General features: G+C 36.1%; 2 protein-coding genes across 2 annotated transcripts; one reads left to right on the top strand and one right to left on the bottom strand.

Annotated features, from left to right (window-relative positions):
• Positions 1 to 6: 6 nt before the first annotated feature.
• Positions 7 to 16280, bottom strand: LOC106138581 (pro-neuropeptide Y). The gene is made up of 3 exons (XM_013339762.2): positions 16196 to 16280; positions 2633 to 2804; positions 7 to 435 (listed from the first exon to the last, which is right to left on the bottom strand). Exons 2-3 carry the CDS (start codon positions 2797 to 2799, stop codon positions 321 to 323), a joined length of 282 nt encoding a protein of 93 aa, XP_013195216.1. The 5' UTR covers positions 2800 to 2804; positions 16196 to 16280; the 3' UTR covers positions 7 to 320.
• LOC106138571 (uncharacterized) lies at positions 5195 to 27935 on the top strand (the record flags this gene model as incomplete). The annotated part of the gene is made up of 13 exons (XM_060952611.1): positions 5195 to 5199; positions 19523 to 19542; positions 20421 to 20526; positions 21372 to 21457; positions 21876 to 22021; positions 22571 to 22703; positions 23753 to 23879; positions 24317 to 24384; positions 25091 to 25217; positions 25747 to 25862; positions 26408 to 26599; positions 27003 to 27148; positions 27813 to 27935. Coding segments are annotated over exons 1-13 (1395 nt in total), but the record flags the coding sequence as incomplete, so codon positions are not given.
• Positions 27936 to 27992: the final 57 nt, after the last annotated feature.

Genomic DNA, 27992 nt, shown 5'->3' with positions numbered 1-27992 from the left:
AGGTAAATCTTGAAACAGTGTTGTATTTCTAAATAATAATATTAAACTATTAATTTATCAATACTCTATCTTAAGTAAGGTTAGGATTTAGAACCGCCAAAATCGCTTCTACCCAGCCTAGAAGCAGGTTTTTAACAATTCCTCATAAATCTATGATAAATAGAGTATAAATAAAAAAAGACGGATAGATGAATTGACTAGACTCTTTGGCATTATGGGCTGTAATTTCTAAGCTTTAGAAAAAACATAGACCAGAGAGTTTCCCGCGAAAATTAAAAAGAATTTCGTCATTGTTCACGGCCACAGATTATAACACATTTTTACTTATATCCAAGCGCCTTAAACAGTACGTCTTCGTTCATCGGATGGTCTATGAATGGAGTTTCTCTGAAGATCACGGACGCATCGGATATGTGCATTTGTCGTTTGCCGTACCTGAAAAAAAAAACAAATAAATAAATGTTCGAATTTTAGGGTAAACGCCATCTGTTTTGAGTTCTGAGAACTATTAAGTCTACGTTTGTCCCAACTTAAATGCTATGCTGTTGGATAATTTTACTGCGGAATCTTTCTTTTTACATCAGCACGGAAAGAAACTGTAGTTATAGAAGCATATTACGGCCTCTGTGGCGCAGCGGTAATACGCTTGTCTGTGACACCGGGGGTCCCGGGTTCGAATCCCGGCCAGGGCATGATGAGAAAAGAACTTTTTCTGATTGGCCTGGGTCTTGGATGTTTATCTATATAAGTATTTATACTAAAATATAGTATCGTTGAGTTAGTATCTCGTAACACAAGTCTCGAACTTACTTCGAGGCTAACTCAATCTGTGTAATTTGTCCCGTATATATTTATTATTATTATTTATTATATCATAGATGGCGCTACATGTTGGCGCCCAACGTGGTGCTCATTAAAAATGTAACATCTTTCAAACTGTGATAGTAAAATCATTATTAACAAACTTAACTATAACTTTTGTAATTGCGTGATATGTCAAAGCAAAACTATAATTTATATCGAAGTTTTTTATTTATTATTTACCAAACTTACCGCCACTTCTTAAGTGTTAACTTAACATATACATATAAAAATTGATACTATAAATGGTGACCGTTTATATATAAGTAAATGTTATGTATTTTGTCACATCTTTATACCTAAATGGGGAAGACAGAGCTTTAAAGTAGTTTAATGCTAGTTAAACTGTCATGCTTACAATGTTCAACTGTCTTTATAACTTATCTAAATGTTTACGTTACTTACAAAACCTTGAAAATTTAAAGAAAAACTTGGACATATTAATAAAATTACACATTGTATCGTTAGGTTTAGTATCTATAAAACAAACAAACAGATATTTAACAAGAGGTTTACTCAATCTGTGTAATTCGTCCCTCATTTTTTTTATGCCAAAAACAACAACACTCCTATTTAGGAGTAGTTATGTAAATATTATAACACGTACATATATAAGAACTAGTTTAATCCTTTGAAGAATCGCATGAACGCGTCACCTCATATGCAGTCGTAAGCTTTGAAAGTGGTACTGAACTTCAAGTTATAAGCTGAGCTTAGCAGTCGTAAAACGTTTTAGCTCATTATATTAAAGATATAAGTTATTAAATTCCCTGTCACTATTTTGAATCTCAATTTTCTGTCTTATCAAGATTTTTGACTCTGTCTACCCCGTAAGGGACTTGAGTTTAAGTATCTACATAACATACCATCGATATTGTATATCAAGTGTGCCTTAAATCGATGAGATAGAATTATTGCACATAAATTATAACAAAAATAAGTTATTTGAACTTATCTAATAAAAATGACTTATCTTAAATGCTCTGACGATGTACGAAAGGCGGTCTTATCGCATTATGAAATCTCTTCCAGACAGCTACAAGATATGCTTGTATGAAAATATTTATTAATGTGGATGAAATGAAGGAATCGTGGCAAGTGGAAAGATGTAGTCCCTGCCTACCCCTGCGAGAAAGTGTATATATGTAATATCATCTAGGAGCAGACTTTAGGTCAGACAACATTAAAACAATGATATAATAACATGATTAAAATTTTGAAATGGTCCCTTGAAACATCTGTAGCATTTCTACGGTGTATCGGAGATAGGTTGTCCAAAAAACAAGTATTATAAGTATGTCTTATCATGTTGACTCTACAAATATACAACGGGACTCTGATTGGAGAGAGCAAGACGAACGTATCTTGACCAAATTAAAGGTTAGATCACGTTCTGACAAAAGGTCAAGTCAAGAGTACCCGAAACCGCCGAGCTTGCATGAAGACAGTTATGAATGTGAATGAAGCGAAAGAAGTATGTAGAGATCGTGGCAAGTTGAAATATGTAGTCTTTCCATTCCCCTCCGAGTAAGAGATATGATTTATGTAGGAAGTACAGATATTAAGTTATTTATTCCTACAGAAGATACAAGGAGAAAGAGAAATAATCAGTTTTAAAATAACTATATTATTAACAAAAATATTAAGAATCTTTAACAATAAAAAATATTTTTGACATATCTCTAACCAAAATAAAATCATTGCAACCGTTGCTATGGCGTATATCAAGAAGGTTGCCTACAATTTATTTATCTATTTTTAGTCTTCTCACCTCCCTCTGCCATGAACAGAGTAATACTCCTGCAACTCTTTCAGGTAGTTAGAGATCTGCTCGGCTGTGTCGAACCTCTCCGGGCGGCGGGGGCGAGGGTACTGCGCTTGCGTCGCGCACGACAAGATGGCGGACAGCAACAAAATGGCGGACAGGAGAGCGCGCATGGTGACTGGAAGAAAACAATTAATTACTCGAATTTAACTATTTGTGTGTAAGATGAAGTCTCTGCCTGTCCCTTGAGGAGTGATAAAAATGTATTTTTTTTATCTTAGCATCATTCTAATAAATTTATTACAAGAAATTCCCACAGAAACCATGCCGAGGCAAAAGTTACGACAATATTATGAGTAATCATTTTTTCTAGTGCCGTGTGGTTCCTCTCCATCTCTTTCCAATGGATGTCGTAAAAGGCGACTAAGGGATAGGCTTACAAACTTGAGATTCTTTTTTCGGCGACGGGCTAGTATCATGCCACTGTTTGAAATTCAATTCCATTATTAAGCCAAACAGCTGAACGTGGCCTATTGGTCTTTTCAAGACTGTTGGCTCTGTCTACCCCGCAAGGGATATATACGTGACCATATGTATGTATGTAAAAGCCAATAATAGTCTAATAGTTCAGATATGAAGAGCATTGTACACATTTTGTCATGTTGGTAAGCCTCTCTCACTGTGACGTTGTTTGTTTTCGTAGGTTGGCATTAGCCTAGCCCAAAATAATGGCTGATATTTGGGGGCTCATTTAATTTTAGTAGAAAATAGTTAGTCGGCTGTTTGGTTGAGTGTATACATATGTACTTATGTAATGGACTAAGTGATAAATTAGGCAATAGGTAAACTGAATAACTCGGTCATTATGAAAAATTTCCAATATGAGAGTGCAATTTTATACGTACACGCATACATATAATCACGTTTAACTAACTTACTATTCGAAAAAAAGGTAATCAAGTGTACTCATTTTTTTTTAACTTTTGGTGCATAAATATTACGTCACAAGTATAACAAGAAATCGATAAAACAATCGAGATTACGTACACTTATCGGAACAATCGTTATCCAATGATCGGTTTAAAATTACTTAATCAAATGTCAGCGAGTCAGATAAAAGAAATCTGGCTCTGATATTTATAAATATAGATAGCTACTTAGCTGTCGCGGACTTCGTTCGCGTGGAATAGTTATTTTGGGCATCATTGAAGTCCTGAAGGGTGAATAATTTTCCCCGTTTTGTTCACATTTTCCATTATTTCTTTGGTTTCCTTATAGTTGCAGCGTGATGTTATATAGCCTAAAGCCTTAGTAAATGGTCTATTCAACGCAAATTATTTTTAAATTCGAACCACTAGTTCCTGAGATTAGCGCGTTCAAACAAACAAACAAACTCTTCAGCTTTATAATATTAGTATAGATTTGCTTGGAAAGAGTGTCGGTGGTTGAGCAGTTAAGGTGGTCGACTAAAAACGCTTGGTTCACAGGTTCAAATCTTCCTGGCAGTGCCGTGTGGTTCCCGGCACCAATACCAAAAAAGAATAGGACCATTCCATCTCTTTCCCATGGATGTCGTAAAAGGCGACTAAGGGATAGGCTTACAAACTTGGGATTCTTTTTTTTAGGCGATGGGCCAGCAACCTGTCACTATTTGAATCTCAATTCTATCATCAAGGCAAATAGCTGAACGTGGCCATTCAGTCTTTTCAAGACTGTTGGCTCTGTCTACCCCGCAAGGGATATGGACGTGACCATATGTATGTGTATGTATGTATGTATGTATCAATATATGTAGTGCAGATTTTAGAATATTATTTTCTTCAGAAATAGTAAGAAATATCTAATGACAATAAAATCAATCATAAAAGCAGGTTTTCTTTATCATGTTAGGGTCTTTTTCGTGGCGTATTTTCCGCCATTTTCCAATAAAGCGCGCGAAAATTACTCGCAAAACGCTATTCAACAGGTGAGGGCTAGGGATGGGCTTGAGATACATTTAGCAATGAAACAATATCGATACAAATTTTTGTAGTACCCGTAAGTGATATAGATGTGATTTTATGTATCTACCTATATTACTACTTACGTGTAAGACAGAGCCAACGGTCTTGAAAAGACTGATAGGCGACGTTCAGCTGTTTGGCTTAACGATACAATTGAGATTCAAATAGTGACAGGTTGCTAGCCCATCGCCCAAAAGAAGAAACCCAAGTTTATAAGCCTAGGCAGTGCCGTGTGGTTCCCGGCACCAATACAAAAAAGAATAGGACCACTCCGTCTCCCAAGAATAGGACCCCCGTTCCCATGGATTTCGTAAAAGGCGACTAAGGTATAGGCTTAAAAACTTGGGTTTCGTTTATAACTATATACTATTTCTTGTAACTGTATAAATTTCTGTGCAATAAAGATATTACAAACAAATATTTTCACATAATTCCTTAATTAAGGCTGAAAAAGACCTTTGTTTCTTAAACTTAGTATTTTAAGATTTATAGATATATTTTTATCGATATCGACAACTGTATAAAAAGCAACATCACTGTTGCTTGATTCATCGCAGTTAGAACAATGGGGTAATGTTCGTAGTTGTTTTGTGGGCGTTTTAAAATGGCGGCCATTTTTGTTTGTTTTTACTTTTTTTTGCACAAACGTTCAATAGCAAAGTTTGATTCTTGTTTGATAAATAAATGGTACATTTTTGTTTGTTTCTTTAAATATTTACAGAATATGTTTTTAGTTCCACCGGCCTTAGAATAGTTTAGATTTAGTTTTAGATTCTTCTTTTCAGGGCCAGCAACCTGTCATTATTTGAATCCCAGTTCTATCATTAAGCCAAACAGCTGAACGTGGCCTATTTGTCTTTTCAAGACTGTTGGCTCTGTCTACCCCGCAAGGGATATAGACGTGATTATATGTGTATGTATGTATGTATTCTCTTTTATGGGGTAGACAGAGCCGACAGTTTCGCAAAGAAGCAAAGGTCACATTCAACTGAATGACAATAATTTAATTGAAATTATTGTGACGCTGTTTTTATCGCGTGAAAAGCTATCGCTGTTTCGCTTTTTATTATGAAGTGAAAAAAAGAGTATGAATGTAATTTATGCATGCAATGTATGTATGTATTGTATGAATGTAATGTATGCATGCAATGTATGTATGTAATGTATGTGTGCATGTATGTATGTATGTAATGTATGAATGTAATGTATGCTATGCATGCATGCAATGTATGTTCGTAACGCGATAACACTCAAACCGCTGGTTTAATTTTGATGAAATTTAAAAAGTACGAAGTATCTGTCAATAGAATGTTTGTAAGGCAACAGAATCGCTTAAGAAGATAATTTTAGAGATATGCACAATTTTGTAAAAAGCGATGTACCTACATATGTCTTAAAAATTATTACTTAAAATTACATACTAAGTTGCCGATTGAATTATTTTATTATTACTTAATTTTGAAAGAGAAGTTAAATGTGGGCCGTGGGTTTTGCAAATTTTCAATTAATTTTTACAATATCTGTCCGTTAAGTTAAGTTTAAGCCCTAAGTCGTAAAATCAAAAAATAGTAAATATTTTATGTCTTGACTACATTTTGATAAATGTGTATTAAATATTAGACCAATACATTTTGAGAAGGCGTATCGCGTTTAGAACCCGTTCAAAAATTTAAATAAACGCCTACAGTTGAAAGTGCTGCCAACTCAAAGAGCCGAATTCGCGACGCGTCGGATATTATTTTCACGGTTGGCAGCGCTGTAACTAGAAACGGAACGTGATTTAACTGACAATCTTACCAACTTTATGGTGATAATTACTTTTTGGTTAACCCACCACTTCATAGAATTTAAATTGGAGTTATTTTATTCTAATTTTGAATTTTGAGTTTTGATTGGCCAACTTGGTGTTTCATCATATTAGTTCAGTCAGTTTAAATTTTCACCCTTGCATAAATTTCTAAAATCTGTCAATTTGCATATTAGGGAGACCATTGTAATAATGAGATAAGTAGTGTCGTATGGTTCCCGGCACTTAAGAATAGGATCTTTATCGTGGATGTCGTACAAGGCGACTAAGGGATAGGCTTATAATCTTGGAATTATTTTTTTTGGGTGATGAGCTAGCAACCTGTCACTATTTGAATCGCAATTCTATCATCAAGCCATAAAGCTGAACGTGGCCTATCAGTCTTTTCAAGACTGTTGGCTCTGTCTACCCCGCAAGGGATATAGGGATAGGAATCCCTCAATCGCCTTATAAGACATCCATGGGAATAAAACGGAGTGGTCCTATTCTTTTTTTTAATGGTGCCGGGAACCACACGGCACTGTAAATGATCCTAAACAAAATTATAGACCATAATAATAGTAAGCCGAAATTTTTATATAAATTTAATTATTAAAAAAAGGTAATAAAAATTGGTTAATCATAAGGCAAGTGTAAAATTAAAATATTACATCTTGAGATTAAGAAATTAGAAACTCCTCATTTTCTGGAAAAAAAACCATTTTACGAATTAATACTATGCACATTGAAAAAAAAACAATATGTTCTCTTTTCAAAAATTTGTTTACAAGCTGTTTTGTTTGAAAGGTACGTAAAAGTTGGTTACGAAAGGAAAAAGCTGATAGTGGGGAAGCTCGTTCAAACGGGAGCTTTTAGAAAAATCAAATAAAGAACAATCTGATAAGGAAATAGTGTGAAGTGAGAGAGGTTTGGCATTTTGAGGTTAAATACGTCGATTTATGTTTTGAAAGTTAGTGATCCTGTGCCGTATAGTTTTAAAGTAAAAAAAGGCTTGTATCTTTTTTAAGCCATAATTTTTAGGATTTTTATTTTTAATGGTACTTTAATGTACCATTTCGTTAAGTTGAGTTATTATATGATTAAGGTTCTTAATTTATGTGATTAAATAAATAACAAAATAATCAAAAATAAATAAAACTAATGAAATAAATAACACGCAGTTATAACATAACCTTGAAAAGAGTGTTATCTGTTGTAGTTATTTATCTTATATTATTAAACGAGCAAAGATATATTACACCTATATATATCGGTCACCCAGGTACTATATTCTTATGATAATGTAAACCTGTGCCTTACGCATTCTTATTCGAGTACGTTTACCGAGTTTTTTTGCTATTTATATTCTGGAATAATAAAAATACTTATATGTTTTCTAAACATACATTTAGAAACGATTAATATACCCATTAACTTGGGTGAAAATATATTTTTTTGTATGTTTGTTTGTTAAGCTATAACTTTCGAACAGTTGGTCTGATTTTGATAAAATTTAAAATGTATCAATAGAATTGTTCAGTTCGTAGGGCATCAAAATCGGTTAAATAGTTTTTGAGATATTCACAATGTTGTAAAAAACATACATGTTCGCGCCGTCAACAATCTTTGGGAACGACTAGTTTAAATGCCAATTTAAGAGATTTTAACGAGTGTCAGTTATTTTAACTAAGCTTAAATTTAACGTTTTATTATTAAGATTAAAGGTATTAAATGATTGTAAAGTTAACTCCTACTTAATGAGTTTTAAGTTAAGTACCGTTTAAAATCACGTGTGAGCCGAGATAAAACCTGTTTAGGGTACCGGGGTCGAATTGTAAAATTTATCTTCTTCCTCCATGATAAATCATGTCCCGGTTTCATCCTCACCACTCTGGAGAGGAGCCCGGGGTGCGCCTTCGACCATGATCCCGGATTGGGTGAGTCAGGTTTTCACGCGAATTGACTTTGCAAGGGATCCCGTCGATGATTTAGATCATGGCATCACAAATGAATGTGTTAGAAGTATGTATGTGTGTAAAGAACAGTTAATTTGTAATTAATTATTTTTTTTAAGAAAATATGTGTATAGAGTCCCCTTTATTGCACATAAAATTATAACAATAACATACATACATATAACCAATTAAGTCAAAATCCCTTGCGGGGTAGATAGAGCCAACAGATAGAGACTGATAGGGCCACGATGAGCTGTGTCTATGTTAAAATTGGGATTTAAATAGTGACAGCCCATCGCCTAAAAGAAGGATCCCAAGTTTGTAAGCCTCTTCCTTCGCCTTTTACGACATCCATAGGAAAGAAATGGAGTGGTCCTGTTCTTTTTTATTGGTGCCGGAAATCACACGGCACATTTAATGAGAGAGAAATTTGGAGATAAAAAATTGATTAATAGATATAATGACAGAGAAATGTCATTATTTTTTTTGATTCAAAAAGAGCTCTTTCAAAATATATCTATCGAATTCATTGTTATTCTATTTGAAAAATGACAAGTCCACTTTTGTTGTGGCTTCGAGAGAGGTACTTAAAGATGAGATGAAAATGAGTATTGTCATCAAAATGACGGTTTGTGTTTAGCGCAGTGGTTCCTGCCTCTGAACAAAAGGTCCCGAGTTCGATTCCTGATCTGGTCTTGTAAAGACTGAAAGGACAATTTTAGTTACGGCTTTATATAGGTAATTACTAGCGACCCGCCCCGACTTTGCACGAGTACCATTTATAGATATAAACCTTCCTCAGAAAACCCGCTTTCCGACATTTCAAACTGGAACAAAATAAGTCTACAACTTTCCGATAAGGGCATACATACAGACAGACAAAATTAAGGGTTTACTTTATAATATACTAGAGGCCGCCCGCGACTTCGTCCGCTTTAAAATCCTATCATAACGTAACAATCAATCCCGCGGGAACTCTGGTATAAAAGTAGCCTATGTATTATTCTGGATCTTCAGCTACCTACATACCAAATTTCAACGTAATCGGTCCAGTAGTTTTTGCGTTAAAGAGTAACAAACATCCAAACAGACATCCTGACATACTCACATACTTTCGCATTTATTAAATTAGTAGGATATATATCATCTCAACTACATGATACCGTTGATTCAAAACTACATACACTACCCAAAAACAAGAACGTAATGCCGGACTTATTATTAAAAGACAATATTTCCAGCCAGCCAGAAGCGTTACGCGATATTTTTATTAATAAAAAACATAAGTACATTTTTTATCTGTGACCTTTGATTTACAACAATAAAAAAATATTGGTGAAATTATCGCTTTAATAAACAAAAAACTGCCTTAGGTTTTGAAGTACATATCAAATTATTTCAGTGATTCCAAAACGGTTAACCTACATAATGAAATGAAACATTTAAAAATACCCGACACAAATTTAAGTCTCCCTTAAAAATTAAAAATAAACTCCATCATAACCTATATATAATCAAAAAAGAATAGGTCCACTCCATCTCTTTCCCATGGATGTCGTAAAAGGCGACTAAGGGATAGGCTTACAAACTTGAGATTCTTTTTTAGGCGATGGGCTAGCAACCTGTTACTATTTGAATCTCAATTCTATAATTAAGCCAAATAGCTGAACGTGGCCATTCAGTCTTTTCAAGACTGTTGGCTCTGTCTTCCCCGCAAGGGATATAGACGTGACCATATGTATGTATGTATGTAAGTAATAATATTTATGAAACACGTCGCGTTACGGGACATACAGACAGACAAGTCACGTCAAACTTCTAACACACCTCTTTAAAAAAACGATTTAAAATTGAGTACATAATTACAATGGTAATGTCGCAGCCTCGTATCTCGTTCGCATCGCATCTTATTCTCTTAAGAATTTAGAAATGCCATAAGTCCATCATGGCTCGTTGTGTTCGGAGTGACGTTTCGACAATTTTCTAAGTATTTTTCCATTGGACTAACTTATATTGTACCTACTTGTATTGTGTTGTGTGGTTCCCGGCACCAATACAAAAAGTATAGGTCCACTTCATCTCTTTCCCATGGATGTCGTAAAAGGCGACTAAGGGATAGGCTTACAAACTTGGGATTCTTTTTTTTAGGCGATGGGCTAGCAACCTGTCACTATTTGGATCTCAATTCTATCATTAAGTCAAGCAGCTGAACGTGGCTGATCAGTCTTTTCAAGACTGTTGGCTCTGTCTACCCCACAAGGGATATAGACGTGACCATATGTATGTATGTATGTATTACAATTGTAACGTCGCAGCCGAGTATCTGGTTCGCATCGTGTCTTATTCTCTTTAGAATTTAGAAATGTCATAAGTCCATCATGGCTCGTTGTGTTCGGAGTGACGTTTCGACAATTTTCCAAGTATTTTTCCATTGGACTTACTTATATTTATCATTCATACTCGATGTCATCTCTAAATTAAAGATGCTCACTGCCCTATTCTTTGATTGAGCGTCCTTTTGTGTGTATTTTTAGATTTTTAGACGTAACCGGATTTGCAAATGTAGGGCGACAATGTACACGGTATTTTTGGGACGTACGTAGGTATTTTATGCTTGCAAGTTGGTAATTACTTTCGATTATTTAGAATGGAATAGTTTTATTTTAAAAAAATTATATAAGGTATCACTTATTGACGTCACATAACTTAAATCGAATTATATCTACTACCGCTGCCAAAACGCATGTGTAGAAGAAGCGGCGGAACAAACTACACTGCATATATTTTTGGAGATGCACAGATATCGTTAAAAAGTGGTATCGGCAAAAAAATTACAAAATTCCTTGTCTTTCGCTTAGTAACCTTAGAATATTAGTAATAGCGCAGTGTGTGGTGAAACCCTGAAAAAAATCCACTCTTAGAAGGGTAAGAATGGAAATTTTAATATTTTTCTGTATACTAAAAATGGAATCACATGTACTGTAAGTCCTTTCAAAAGAAGAGACACTCATTTAAAACTAAGAAGAGGATGTATATTTTTAACTATTTATACATACATACATATGGTCACGTCTATATCCCTTGCGGGGTAGACAGAGCCAACAGTCTTGAAAGACTAAATGGCCACGTTCAGCTATTTGGCTTAACGATAGAATTGAAATTCAACTAGTGACAGGTTGCTCGCCCATCGCCTAAAAAAGAATCCCAAGTTTGTAAGCCTATCCCTTAGTCGCCTTTTACGACATCCATGGAAAAAGAGATGGAGTGGTCCTATTCTTTTTTGTATTGGTGCCGGGAACCACACGGCATTTAACTTTTTATTTCAGTTTTAATTTTATTTTTCCTTTACATCGAACACGTTCTGACTTCTGGCTAAAGGTCAGGTCAAGAATAACCGACCAGCCGAGCTTGCATGAAGAGAGTTATGAATGTGGATAAAGACAGAGCAACAGTCTTTAAAAAGCTGAAAGCTGCTGCAAGGTTGGTAAGCCATCGCCTTAAAACAGAATCTTTTAGTAGGAAAAGTTTATTAGCTTATCCCTTGATTGACTTTTACATTCCGCTGAGAAAGAGAAGCGGCTGGCACAAATTACGTTTATTCATCGCCACCAGACTTAACTTGCGATCAATAAATAATAAATAAATAAATATATACGGGACAAATTACACAGATTGAGTTAGCCTCGAAGTAAGTTCGAGACTTGTGTTACGAGATACTAACTCAACGATGCTCTATTTTATAATACATACTTATATACATAGATAAACATCCAAAACCCAGGCCAAGCAGAAAAAGTTCTTTTCTCATCATGCCCTGGCCGGGATTCGAACCCGGGACCTCCGGTGACACAGACAAGCGCAATACCGCTGCGCCACAGAGGCCTTCCTCGTTAAATGGTCTATTCAACACAAAGAGATTTGTTTTTTTTTTTAAATTATGGACACCCTAACTAACGGTATCTGCAAATTGCTGTAATGAGATTGAACTCATACATTTCAAGTTGACATTGGGTTAACTTGAGTAGTCCAATTCTACAGAAGATTGCTCAGCGCTGGACATTTTTGAAACAAAGATTTTCTACCTGCAACTTATCCGATTGACAATTGGCTGACGACAATATAATTTGTTTTCGTTTTGTCAGGTGACTTCACATAAAGATTGCGTTAGTATGTTTTTTAACAAGCATATTACATACAGTTTATATAGGAGGTACTAGCTGTGCCCGCGACTTCATCCGCGTGAAATAGTTATTTTGGGCATCATTGAAGGCCTCATGGATGAATAATTTTCCCCGATTTTTTCACATATTCCATTATTTTTTCACATATTCCTTATAGTTGCAGCGTGATGTTATATAGCCTAAAGCCTTCCTCGATAAATGGTCTATTCAACGCAAAAATATTTTTTTAATTCGTACGAGTAGTTATTGAGATTAGCGCGTTCAAACAAACAAACTCTTCAGCTTTATAATATTAGTATAGATGTACGACATGACATACCTATTACTATCCTATTTTAAAACTAAGTGACGTGTGGTTCCCGGCACCAATGGAAAAAAGATTAGGACCACTCTATCTCTTTCTCATGGATATCGTAAGAGGCGACTAAGGGATACGGGCTTATAAACTTGGGTTTAACAAGTACCTAAAGGACAAATCCCAAGCGTTTACCTTAATTGACATTTATAAGCGGGACGAAAAGCAGTTGGCAGTCACTATGTTTTCACTTCTATACCCATTGAATTACTTTATACATACATACATATGGTCACGTCTATATCCCTTGCGGGGTAAACAGAGCCAACAGTCTTCAAAGACTGAATGGCCACGTTCAGCTATTTGGCTTAATGATAGAATTGAGATTCAAATAGTGACAGGTTGCTAGCCCATCGCCTTAAAAAAGAATCCCAAGTTTGAAAGCCTATCCCTTAGTCGCCTTTTACGACATCCATGGGAAAGATATGGAGTGGTCCTATTCTTTTTTGTATTGGTACCGGGAACCACACGGCACAACATTTTTCATAATGACCGAGTTATTAAGTTGAAAGAGATGGAGTGGTTCTATTCTTTTTTGTATTGGTGCCGGGAACCACACGGCACTTTATACGTTTTTATTGTCCAATAACGGACTAAATGTAAGTTATGATGTACATAAACTAGTATAATATGGTGTTATTGTTCTTTTACATCTTACAAATGTAATTATTAAGACACTATTAGTCGTTTCTTACGACATCCACGGGATGTTCTAAGTGCCTGTGACTTCGTTCGCCGTAAAACTTCACTTTGTAGCGCCCCTAAGAGAACTCCGCGATGAATGAAGCCTATATGTTATTCTGGGTTTAACTTCATCGTAATCGGTTCAGGTCAAAGCAGGTTGACTAAGCAGATATACAAGGAGAGTGTGGAGGGAAAGGTCGGAGTGGGAAGACCTAGACGAACGTATCTTAATCAAGTTAAGGACGTCCTGGCAAAGGGTCATCAGGGAAGAGAGTTATGAATGTGGATGAAGCAATTGTGCCGTGTGGTTCCCGGCACTATTACAAAAAAGAATAGGACCACTCCATCTCTTTCCCATGGATGTCGTAAAAGGCGACTAAGGGATAGGCTTATAAACTTAGGATTCCTCTTTTAGGCGATGGGCTAGCAACCTGTCACTATTTGAATCTCGGTTCTATCATTAAGGCAAATAGCTGAACGTGGCCATTCAGTCTTTTCAAGACTGTTGGCTCTGTCTACCCCGCAAGGGATATAGACGTGATCATATGTATGTATGTATGTATGAAGCAAAGGAAGTATGTGGAGATCGTGGCAAGTGGAAAGATGTAGTCTCAGCCTACCCCTCCGGGAAAAAGGCGTGATTTTATGTATGTATGTATTTATGTAATCGGTTAAGTAGTATTTGCGTGAGAGAGTAACAAACACCCATACATACAGACCCACAAACTTTTGCCTTTAAATAATAGTAGAATATGTGGTGTATGTACCATAAAATGCATTAATATTTATTTATTTTTTAAAGCCGTGTGGTTCCCGGCACCAATAGAAAAAAGAATAGGACTACTCCATCTCTCTCCCATGGATGTCGTAAAAGGCGACTAAGGGGTAGGTTTATAAACTGGGGATTCTTCTTTTAGGCGATGAGCTAGCAACCTGTCACTATTTGAATCTTAATAAACTCAAACTCAAAGTATTTATTGCGTAACGGTGTAGACATGTAGATGGAATTACATTTAACAGTATCAACAGTTTGCCCCTTCAGGTATGCAATATTTTTTAGTATTGAAAATACTAACGTATATAAAATAATACAGACATAAAACTTTTCCTAAACATAACATTACATAGAATATTGTTTATATCTAAGTTTTTATGCTTCATTTGTGCTCTATCTTAAAGCCATATAGCTGAACGTGCCCCGTCACTCTTTTCAAGACTGTTGGCTCTGTCTACCCCGCAAGGGATATAGACGTCATTATATGTATGTATTTTTTTTTAATTTATTTAATTGTACAAAATACAACTGCTATATATATATATATATAGCTCACAATTGGCGGACTTGATGCTAGAAGCATTATCTACCAGTCAACCATTGGGTCTGACAGAGAACTTTAGGTGGGGTCAAACTAAATAAATATTTATATATACCTACCTACACAAAATATAAAATAAAATAATTATAATATACATATGTATATAAAAACTACAACAAATAAACAATATACATAAATAAATAGGTGTAGAGATTACCAAAATGAGTGAAAAGACTTAGATACCTATAGGTATAATATGTTTGTTTTGCCCGCATATAAGTTTAAAATTGCGTTGTTGGTCGTCTTAATTTAAGTAGTTAGTCAAGTACTTGTAAGATTAACGTCTTAAGAAGAAAATAAAGAATTATTTTTTTTTTTATAGAAAATAATAACTCATTCTGGTAAAGATCAGATCAAGAGTACTTTTAAAACGACGAGTTCACAGGAAAGAGTTATGAATGTTCATAAAAAGTAAAGTAAGAATGCCGTGTGGTTCCCGGCACTAATATATAAAAAAAGAATAGGACCACCCCACCTCTTTCCAATGGATGTCGTAAAAGGCGACTAACTAACTAACGGAAAGGCTTAAAAAGTTACGATTCTTTTTTAGGCGATGGGCAAACACTATTTGTATCTCAATTCTATTATTAAGCCAAACAGCCGAACGTGGCCTGTTAGTCTTTTCAAGAATGTTGGCTCTGTCTACCCTGCAAGGGCTATAGACGTGATAACATGTATGTATGTTTAATAAAATTTACAGTCGGTAGGCTTAATTTCAGATTTTTTTTTATAACTTAAAATTTATATCCTAAAGATTTAATCCATACTATTATTATAAATGAAAAAAAAGGTTGCTTGTTTGTTTTTTGTTGTTGTTATTGGATCAAATTTAGATAAATAAATTTTGTTAAATTATCAATTTTCTTTTTTTTTATATAGTTTATTCCATTTAATTTAATTAAATATTATAATTAAATCATATTTTTTTCTTTCTTTTTTATAAGTAGTTTTAGCTTTATTTTTAATTTGATTTAATTATAATATTTAATAAAATTAAACGGAATAATACTAGTAAATAAAAATTATTCATTTATTTCCTTAATGTATTTTTTTTCTACATATAAATATAATATTATATAATATTCCAAAAACCTATACTGAAATTATAGGTTTTTGGGATATAACTACATATAAAATTTTTAAATCCTTTATACCGCAGCCGTAACGAACAATTAAAAAAAAACTTCCAATACGATTCTAAAAAGCTCGTAAAGACTTAAAAAGCTCACCTGGTCCAAGTGGCCCGGTTCAGGTTCTACGAAAGCTCCGTTCAGATTGAGCTTCGCCCGTACGCGCAAGCTTTTATGAGTGCAGTCGACCTGTAACAGGTGGGTGGAGTCGCGGCTAAAAAAATCTATGGAGTAGTCTTTATACATTCATAAATACATATGGTCACGTCTATATCCCTTGTGGGGTAGACAGATCCAACAGTCTTGAAAAGACTGAATGGCCACGTTCAGCTATTTGGCTTAATGATAGAATTGTGCCGTGTGGTTCCCGGCACCAATACAAAAAAGAATAGAACCACTCCATTTCTTTCCCATGGATGTCGTAAAAGGCGACTAAGGTATAGGCTCACAAACTTGGGATTCTTTCTTAGGCGATAGGCTAGCAACCTGTCACTATTCGAATCTCAATTCTATCATTAAGTCAAATAGCTGAATGTGGCCATTCAGTCCTTTCAGGACTGTTGGGTCTGTCGATCCCGCAAAGGATATAGACGTGACTGTATGTAGGTATGTATGATAGAATTGAGATTTAAATAGTGACAGGTTACTAGCCCATCGCCTAAAAAAGGATCCAGTGGACGAAGTAAATCGACAAAGGATGTGGAAGACTACATTAAACTTGACTCTGAAGCTAGAATTGAGATTCAGAGATAGTGGTAGGTGCCAGCCGTGCCAGCTTTAAAGAAAGAGCTCAAGTTTATAAGATTTCTTGTACAGAAGAATACATAGAATAAAAGAATGCATGAATTTCATGAGAATCGGTCAAGCCGTTTCGGAGGAGTACGGGAACGAACATTGGGACACGAGAATTTTATATACGAGATTATTTTTAATGAATCACCACTACTCCTGAAACCGCCGAGCTTGCATGAAGAGTGTTATGAATGTGGATGAAGCGAAGGAAGTATGCAGACATCGTGGCAAGTGGAAATATGTAGTGCCTGCGCATTGCATGTGCATTCTTCTACGATTTAGATTTAAGAGATCTATATTTGTAAATTGACGTCCGATGAAAATGCTGCAGTGTAGTTTGTTCCGCTGCTTCTTCTACACGTGCGCTTTGGAAGCGGCAGTAGTTATAATTAGATTTAAGTGATGTGACGTCAATAAGTGATACCTTGTATCCAATTTTGTAAATAAATCTATTCTATTCTCTGCCTATCCCTCCGGGAAAGAGGCGTGATTTTATGTATGTATGTAAAACTGCTCTACGCCACTCACTGTGCCGCGGCGTTCAGTATCGTGAGAGCCGCGTTTTGATTTTTGTAATTAAAACCTCAGCCTTACACTTTGGAAGTATAATGAGCGCATAGGATCTTTGTTATTAGATGAGGAAACATGAATTATAATAATAAATAAGTTTATTTTTTATTAGTTTGAGTTTATTTTTGAAATATTCATGACAATTTTGAGCTGAAGAAAAATTTGCATTTTCGAGTCTAAGTAGGTGGTCATTTGTTATTTTTGTCCCTTTCTCATACATTAAACATATGTATTTACATATAATCACGTCTAAACCCTTGCCGGGTAGACAGAGCCTACAGTCACCATCAAGACTGAAAGGCCACGTTCAGCTGTTTGGCTTAATGATAGAATTCAAACGCCTAAAAGAGGAATCCCAAGTATATTAGCCTTTAGTCCTTAGTCGCCTTTTACGTCATCCATGGGAAAGAGATGGAGTGGTCCTATTCTTTTTTGTATTGGTGCCGGGAACCACACGGCATTTCCTTTCTCATATTGAATCAATGAAAAAGATCTAGACAAACGCACCTTATCAAAAGGAAACGTTCAGGCAAAAGGTCAGGTGAAGAGTATCAGGAACCGTGGAGCTCGCAAAGAGAGAGTTATGAATCTGGATGAAGCGAACCTAACCCCCTTTAAGAATGTTAATTCTCACCCACAACTACCCGCCGAAGAAACTGAACATAACTTTTTTTTCCACTCTCAATAATATTATTAACTGTTATCCATCAAACTGATGTCAGGGGTTTGCGAAATATAACGGCGAAAATGCGAAAAAAATGCAAATAAAATTTTGGCGCGAAAACAATATTATTGTTTTAATATCGCACGAATTTAAAACAAGATGGCTTACGGGCTTACAATAATTTCGGTACTATTTATATTAATAAGTGTCAGGATGGTTTATGGAGGGCTAGCGTCCGCGCGCGGAATCCTACTTCATCGTTCGCGTGAAAAATTTTGTGTGTTATTTTGGTCCTAGATCGGGTTGGCTTGCCGTGCCGTGTGGTTCCCGGCACCAATACAAAAAAGAATAGGACCACTCCATCTCTTTCCCATGGATGTCGTAAAAGGCGACTAAGGGATAGGCTTGTAGACTTGGGATTCTTCTTTTAGGCGATGGGCTGGCAACCCGTCACTGTTTGAATCTCAATTCTATCATTGGACCTGGCAGCTGAACGTGGCCTGTCAGTCTTTTCAAGACTGTTGGCTCTGTCTGCCCCGTAAGGGATAAAGACGTGATCATATGTATGTATGTATGTATGTTTCGGGTTGGCAAACCCTAGGCTCTGTTCTAGGGCTTAACTAGAATTATATTAGTTACTAGCTGTGCCCGCGCCTTCATTCGCGTGAAATAGTTATTTCCATTATTTCTTTGCTCCTTATAGTTGCAGCGTGATGTTATATAAAAGCCTAAAGCCTTCCTCGATGAATGGTCTATTCGACGCAAAAAGAATTTTTCTATTCGAACTAGTAGTTCCTGAGATTAGTGCGTTCAAACAAACTCTCAGCATTATAATATTAGTATAGATTAAGTAATTAAAAAATTACTACAAATATATTTACTTTATGATATTTAAATACTACATAAGTTATTCTTATTTTTTGGCAAAGCTTATCGTTGATAATTCACTGTCTTTTTTGACGCAGTATGATTCTGATAACTGACTGGTTTTTTTTATTTACACACTTCTAAACCGCAATAAAAAAAACTCCCTACGAGGTTGGCATAATCACACGAAATACTTGAAGTCTTAAATAAAAAAAAACCAATTTCATTAAAAAGTTCTGCACGTTCTACTTCAATGGTAAAATCAACCACCAATAGTAATAATATTCCCAGGAATGCGAACAAATCATGTGACTAATAATAAGAAACTAGAAATCACAATGATGTTTTTAAATTGTTTTCAAAATATCCTGCTTTATTTAACAACAATCACTTATAAAACGAACTAAGGCCATTTAACTTTTTACATGTTCCCCCATTTTGTTCTTAGCTCACGGTTTGAATAGTTCAATTTTCGAAATGCAATTTTTATTTTTTGTCAAGTTGGCTTCTTGTTTTATTTTGTGTTCGGCCAGTTATCATGAACAATATAGAGGTAAGTCGAAAAATAAATATGTTTTTTTTTTATAACGTGTAGAAAGTTTAAGAAAGCTCAGGTATTATTTTAAAACTATAGATGTGCCGTGTGGTTCCCGGCACCAATACAAAAAAGAATAGAACCACTCCATTTCTTTCCCATGGATGTCGTAAAAGGCGACTAAGGGATAGGCTCACAAATTCTTCTTTAGGCGATAGGCTAGCAACCTGTCACTATTCGAATCTTAATTCTATAATTAACCCAAATATAGCTGAACGTGGCCATTCAGTCTTTTCCGGACTGTTGGCTCTGTCTACCCCGTAAGGGATATAGACGTGATGATATGTATGTATGTATGCTATAGAGAGCTTATTTTTACAGATATTTAATTATTTTTTATATTTATTAATAGCTACGTAGCTAGAAAAATCTCGCGGCTTCATCCACGTAAAACGGAGAATCCCTTTAATTCCCGTGAGAATTTCGAAAAAACTTAGTGCATCCCTAAATAAGGAACATACATGACAAATTTTTAATCTCTAGACACACATCTTTTGCAGAATTTACATATATAAATACATAAGGTCACGTCTATATCCCTTACAGGGTAGACAGAGCTAACAGTCTTGAAAAACAGAAAGGCCACGTTCAGATGTTTGGCCTTATGATAGAGTTGTGATTCAAATAGTGACAGGTTGCTAGCCCATCGCCTATAAGAAAAGTTCCAATGTGATAAGCCTAGCCCTTACTCGCCTTTCACGAAATCCATGGGAAAGAGTTGGAGTGTTCCTATTCTTTTTGATATTGGTGCCGGGAATCACACGGCGAATAACAGAATTTACCATAATCCAATATGATTAGTGTTATAATGTTTTTTTTATTTTTTTTTATTTTAGTGCCGCAAGCTCAGACGGACAAGTGGGAGTCCTACATATACACCGACAAGGAGTACATTATACAAAATCTCCCCGTAAATTGGGAGAATGCGAAAATTTTGTGTCGGTATGTGAATTGTTGTGAAATTAAGTATTCTTCTTACTTCTTTCTCTTATCTTCTTCCTCTTATCTTTTTCTTTTACATTTTCAGATGACGTGTTGCCTCGTAACCGGAATCTGTTTTTGTTTCTCTCTATCTATACTAATAGTATAAAGCTGAAGAATTTGTTTGTTTGAACGCACTAATCTCAGGAATTACTGGTTCAAATTGAAACATTCTTTTTTTGTTGAATAGACCATTTATCGAGGAAGGCTTTAGGCTATATAACATCACGCTGCAACTTTCAGGAGCGAATTGATAATGGAAAATGTGAAAAAAAATTCGGGGAAAATTATTCATCCTCGAGGGCTTCAATGATGCCCAAAATAACTATTCCACGCGGACGTAGTCGCGGGCACAGCTAGTTATACGTATATTTTTTCACAGGCTATATTTTTTCAATTGACGTGTTCTTCTTATAACCGGAGTCTGCTTATAAATAAATCCTTCCGTTTCAGAAGGTTCAATGTGCTGTATCGTTACAGGCACTTTAGTATAGGTGATTTCTGTCTTGTGGATGTCGTAATAGGTGACTAAAGTATAAGCGCATTTGACTAAATCAAGAGCCGAGGCCGCCGTGGAAGCGGCCGCCGCGTCAGGAATATGAGCGAGGGCAGCTCACACTCCTGGCAACGAAGCGGTAGGCGATGGCACCGTGTGGTTTTAGCGGGTTCAAGCCCCACATAACCCGTCCGGCTTCCCGCGGCCGGCCGGGTAGACGAAGGTTTTTACACACGATAAAAAACAAACAAAAAAAAACCGGTTAGGTTAGGTTTAGGTAAAATGTAATTCTTTGCATTTATTCCTCCAGGGGACACCACAATGGCACTTTGGCAGTTCTGGACTCGAAAGAGAAAGCGGATTTTTTAGCTGAAGCACTTTCTGAGTCACAACTTTGTAAGGCAACGATTAATTTTCACTTTTTTTTTATTTGTTCATATTACTTAATAAGATCTTATTCCCATAATGTTTACAGCCAAAACATATAAACATACATATAGTCACGTCTATACCCCTTACGGGGTAGACAGAGCCAAGAGTCCCGAAAAGACTGAATTGCCACGTTCAGCTGCTCGGCTTAATGATGTAATTGAGTTATAATTATAATAGTGACAGGTTGCTAGCCCATCGCCTAAAAAAGAGGATCGCAATTTTATAAGCCTGTCCGTTAGTCGCCTTTTACGACATCCATAGGAAAGTGATGGAGCGGTCCTATTCTTTTTTGTATTTGTACCGGGAACCACACGGCACTGCCGGGAACCACACGGCAAACAAAGAATCATTAATTATAATTATTTACATCAAACATTTCTAGTAATAGAATCAGTCTGGGTCGGAGCGCGGCGCAGTTCCGCCGAAGATCCAGCAGGCTACCGCTGGAGCCAGGGTGTGGAACTGAGACGGACAGCTGCTGACGTGCTGACAGACAAGGACGGCGATATCGGGAAGCACTATCCTGTGGTAAGTGCGGCAACCGTGTAATTTATAATTCTTTTGCACTGACGCTTTTTTTTTTGGATTATGAGAACATTTTTGTTTGATGATGATTGATTGACAATGATGATTGATGGTGTTACGAATGCGGATGAATGATAAGTTGTGTTGGCGGTATTAGATACAAATTTAAATTCAAAATTTTTATTCTTTATTCAGTATGAGATGATATTTCTAACATCATCACTTACCTAATAATTGTCATATCTTTTGGTTTCACAACATTGGTTGACGTGAAAAAAAAATTACTTAAAACTGAGTATACCTAATGCAAAAGAAGCGGTAACAAACTGCACTGCAGCATTTTCTTCAATAACGCCAAACTTCACAATTACTTTTCTATACCTTTGCAGTGTGTTGAAAGACGTATTAATATTTATGTCATATAAGTATAAGTATTTGTGTTGGGAAATGATGAAGCAGAACGTGGCCTTTTAGTATTTTAAAGACTGTCGGCTCTGTCTACCCCCCAAGCGATATAGACGTGACAATATATATGTATGTATGTATTTTCAGTGGCTGAATAGAACCTTAGTCCCTGTTCCGGAGGCGGGGGCCGACTGCGTTGGTTTGGAGAGGGTTTTCCACGACAAACCAGTGTTTGTGGACCTGCCGTGTTTCTTGCAAAGAGCATTCGTCTGTGAGAGAGGTAATTGCAGATTATAAAGTACCGTCCGCGCTAATTAAGCGCCATCTACAAAAAGCGACGATCTAATGGCCACCTACAAAAAGCGACGAATTTAGCGCCATCTTCAAAAAGCGACGAATTTAGCGCCATCTTCAAAAAGTGACGAATTTAGCGCCATCTTCAAAAAGTGACTAATTTAGCGCCATCTTCAAAAAGCGACGCATTTAGCGCCATCTTAAAAAAAAGCTACAAATTTAGCACCATCTTCAAAAAGTGACGAATTTAGCGCCATCTTCAAAAATTGACGAATTTAGCGCCATCTTCAAAAAGCGACGAATTAAGGGCCATCTAATAAAACCGACGAATTTAGGGCCATCTAATAAAACCGACTAAGGGTTTTATAAAGATGGGAATCTCTTAGGCGATGGGCTAGCAACCTAGTCACTATTCGAATCTCAATTCCATCACTAAGACAAACAGCTGAACGTGGCTCTATCTACCTCGCAAGGGATAAAGACGTGATTATATGTATGCATTATACATATTATTATCATTGGCCTCTGTGGCGCAGAGGTAGTAAAGGCGCTTGTCTGTGACACCGGAGGTCTCGGGTTCGAATCTCCGCTAAGGCATGATGAGAAAAGAACTTTTTCTGATTGGCCTGGGTCTTGGATATTTATCTATCTATATCAGTATTTATTATAAAATATAGTATCGTTGAGTTAGTATCTCGTAACACAAGTCTCGAACTTACTTCGAGGCTAACTCAATATGTGTTATTTGTCATGTATAGAAAAAAGAATAGGACCACTCCATCTCTTTCCCATGGATGTCGTAAAAGGCGACTAAGGGGTAGGCTTATAAGCTTGGGATTCTTCTTTTAGGCGATGGGCTAGCAACCTGTCACTATTTGAATCTCAATTCCATCTTAAAGCCATACAGCTGAACGTGGCCTATTAGTCTTTACAAGACTGTTGGGTCTGTCTACCCCGCAAGGGATATAGACGTGATTATATGTATGTATGTATGTATTGTATATATTAATTAATTTATTATTATTTTAACAACAGAAGCCCGGCCGTCAACCCACGCCGTTGAGCTGAAGATAGTGAGGTGCAGAACTGGCTTGTATCGCCTGTATGATGGTCTAATGGATTGGCATCAGGCTGCCGCTTTCTGCGTTTTGAACAGGATGAGGTAGGTATTTAAATTTTACATACATACATACATATGTCATGTCACGTCTATATCCCTTGCGGGGTAGACAGAGCCAACAGTCTTGAAAAGACTGAATTTAAATTTTAAAAAAAGACTGAATTTAAATATTTAAATTCAATTTTTTTATTAATTACTAGAGGCCGCCCGCGACTTCGTCCGCATGGAAACAATATCAATCCCGCGGGAACTCCGGGATAAAAAGTGGCCTATGTGTAATTCTGGGTCTACAGCTACAATATATATATATATATATATACATACCAAATTTTATCGTAATCGGTTCAGTAGTTTTTGCGTGAAAGAGTAACAAACAGAGTCATCCCAGAGTTCCCGGGGGATTAATAGGGTTTCCATGCGGACGAAGTCGCGGGCGGCCTCTAGTATATTATATTTAACTATAGTTATTTTCTCTACAGTTTGGCAAACATCGGCACAATGAAATGCCTGAAGAAGTTAGGAATGAGCATGTTGAAGACTCGGCCAAGTGAGTACTTATCCACCACCTTATTATTATTCTCTTCGTTGACAAAAAAACTATGGGACATTGTCTTCAACAAACTAATATTGAATGGCCGAAATATTTGTTCAACTTTATAAAAAATTTCATGCAAATTGATAAACAAATGAGAGAACTGAGGAATTAGTGCGAGTTTTGCTCGATCAAAGGCGTCTAGCAATAAGTAATCACGAATTTGTATGGATTTGCATTAATGCTATCCCGGTACCATTAGGTGGCGCTGATAAAATCACAACATCTTGGTTTGTATTACACAGTCAGCCAACAGTTTTAAAGACTGATAGGCCACGTTCAGCTGTTTGGCTTAATGATGGAATTGAGATTTAAATAGTGACAGGTTGCTAGCCCATCGCCTAAAAGAAGAATTTCTTGAAAGAAGATTTTTTTAAGAAAGAAGAAGTTTGTATCACGTTAGTATCTTAACTCAATCTGTGTACCTACCTAATTTGTCCCGTATTTATTTATTTATATTTGGAAACTTAAAGAAAGAAAGAAAAACCTTTATTTGGCGCAAGATGCAACATTACATTTTCATTCATAAACATAGAAATAAAAAAATACATGATGCGACCAAAAGGGTTTCCACTCAGCATATGCATGTGTATGATGAGGTTACACAATGCGCTGATTTTCAGTGGAACCTAGTACGGAGGCTTTGCTCTGATATTTGCAGGCATAGAAAACGCTTGGATTGGCGCTCATGGGGAACTCGGGCAGTGGAGCTGGGTGGACACGGGAGTCAGCATCTTCCAAACACCATCCTACAGTGACACCACGCCTGCTTTATGGCCACCCATCAGGTAAACCACAGCACGAGGCAAAGAGAAAATGCTCTTGACTCTTGTCGAAGAGTTTGAGAGACATCTGAAGCTTCTTACTGTCACTGGTCAGTTCTAAGTTTTATATAACCCTGTGTTAACCACACGACTTCGTCGTATTTTTCTTGTTCATGTAGAGATTTTGGGAAGTTCTCAGTTCTCACTTACTAAGACTTTACTACCTTTTTTTTAAAGGTATATATTGGTACCACCGTACATAAAAACTGCCAGAAAAGCTACCTCTTTGCTTCAAGACTCCCCTGTGTACTGTACTTTTGTTTAAGTCTCCATACACATATTACTTAGCTTTAATTTCTTGAGGTGAGTAATCTGAAAACCAATGTAATAAAATCTTCGAAATTATGTACTATGTAAGAAATAAAGCCTTGTGATATACATTGATTTTTATTTTTGGTTTTTTTTTTTTATCACAGATTGAGTTAGCCTCGAAGTAAGTTCGAGACTTGTGTTACGAGATACTAACTCAACGATAGATACCATTTTGTTACAGAGATCGTGATGATGTTAAGCAGAGTGGATGTATGCAGCTCGATCGTCACGCGAACCATCCACCAGTCTTTCTAGAAGCCAGATGTGAAAGGAAAATGCAATTTATATGCTACCAGGGTAGGAGCATCAACGTTTTTATTCAATGTGCCATCTAGCGGCGAGTAGCTTTAATACGGCTCAAGCAATGCTTTTTGTGATTCCAAATTTTAATACGAGATGTCGCTCACTTTGTTAGTACCGAATTTCAATGCTAGATGGCCTTGTTTCTTTAGGCAATGTATAATTATAAAATAACGTTGGTCACAAACACATATGTACTAGCTCCCGCTACATACGGTTTTTCAGTATATTTTTTGTGTATTTACAGAGGAATTCGACTCTGGAGTGTTTACTTATAAAAATGGACGCAAGAGCATGTCTGCAGGTACATACATAAATTAAATAAATAATATTCACTTATCGACATGTATGTGTGAGTGACCAACTTAATTCAAGACAGCAAATAAAATCAATATTAGCATATTCATTAAAAAAATCCGTATACAGTAAGTGTTCTTACAAAACCAAATCTAAAAGAATGAATCACAATAACAAATGATTAATCAAAACATCGTTTCATTACAGTATTCATCGTTTAAGTTGTAAAGTATACATTTTTGCAGGTGCCGCTGGCCTGCGCACGACAGCACCGACACCTAGCGACGATTTGTATTACTATATTCTTGTAAAACAACAGTTTTACTGGCAGCATGCGTTCGAAAACTGCCAGAAAATGAACGGATCCCTCGCGTTTATTGAAAGTCACGATACTTTGATACAGTTATTGCTGCTCATGGGAGAAAATAAGGAAGAACGTGAGTGTTTTTGTGTTTTTGTCAATCTAATATAAGGTTGCCATCTGTTGTCGAGTAGATAAACTAAGATTTTCTTGTGTTTTAATAGTGCTAAACTCAATGATAGATGGCGCTGAAAGAATTTTAAAACAACGTAGGTGCTTGAAATTCAGAGAAACTGTTAAATAATTACATTTGTATAATCCTACCTTGTATCTTGAAACTCCCGAAATTTTACGATTTCGTATAATATAATTCATCTCTGCTCTCATAGGTCCACTGGAAGATATTTCTATTGAAATAATACTATATTAAATGCTCCTGTATAGGTACATATAATTTTAAATACATAAAAAACTAAATAATTCACATAATTACGGGGTACACAAAGTTAAAGATAGGTATTCCTATTTGTTTTTTCCAGCGATTGGCCACATCTGGATCGCTGGCCGCCTGAACATGTCCAAAGACGCCAACGACGCCGTCAGCTACTTGTGGTACAATCCCGCCAACGGCAGGAGGATCTACGATTCTGTCCACGTGTCTGACGCTGCTACACTGGGGTTATATGTAAGACTAGTACAGGCTGCGCCCTTTAACGAAAATACCCGCGGGAATAGCGGGAAATTCTGACCCCGAAAAAAAAATTTATAAAATAGGTGTAGGAAGTAAGAAAATTTGTTTGTTTGTAAACTCTTTATTGCACATAAAAATAAATAAAACAAATTATAAAACAATTATTGGATTTAGAAGAATATGTACAATGGCGGACTTACCCCAATGGGATTTCTTCCAGTCAACCAAAATATAAAGTCTCACGTTCAACAAGTACTATTGACTCACCCGATCCAGGGTCCATGGTAAATAAATGGTCTATTCAACACAAAAATAATTTTTCAATATAAATCAAATCTAACATCTTTATTGTGACACACAGGTAAAAAAAAAAATAGTTCAACAATAAAATTAGGTATAGGTATCACTGTGCCCTGCCCAATACAATACAATATTTCCTTTATAATATGATTAAAGATCAATTAATTAGTAATACAAATCAAAATAAGCACATGCAAAAATAAAAAGAAACAAAATTAAATAATAATAATAATAACAGTATTTAGGACAAAGAGCAGTCAAAATAATTTGGTGTCATTTAAATAATTATCAATACTATGCCGGGAACCACAAGGCACGGATCGTATGTACCTATGTAAATTGAATTGTCTTTAACCAGGTACCACCATGGCTGGACGATGACTTCTCCATGGACAATTCCTGTCTAAACTTGGACCGGCAAGACCATCTCAACGCATTGGTCTACGGTCTACCGTGCGACACGCCACAATACTCCATTTGCATGATAGGTAGGTTTGCAAATCCTTTTTTAATCTCGGATTCCTTTCGTGGCAAATGT

The sequence above is a fragment of the Amyelois transitella genome, chromosome 29, assembly GCF_032362555.1.
Source record: "Amyelois transitella isolate CPQ chromosome 29, ilAmyTran1.1, whole genome shotgun sequence".
NCBI lineage: Eukaryota > Metazoa > Arthropoda > Insecta > Lepidoptera > Pyralidae > Amyelois > Amyelois transitella.
Note: the sequence above shows the minus strand (reverse complement) of the source record. Positions and strands in the feature narration are given on the sequence as shown.

Coding starts and splice junctions, on each gene's coding strand:
- LOC106138581 (XM_013339762.2), bottom strand. CDS start 2,799: ATGCGCGCTCTCCTGTCCGCCATTTTGTTGCTGTCCGCCATCTTGTCG. Junction 436..2,632: donor TCTGTTCATGGCAGAGGGAG/GTGAGAAGACTA, acceptor TTTTTTTTTCAG/GTACGGCAAACGACAAATGC.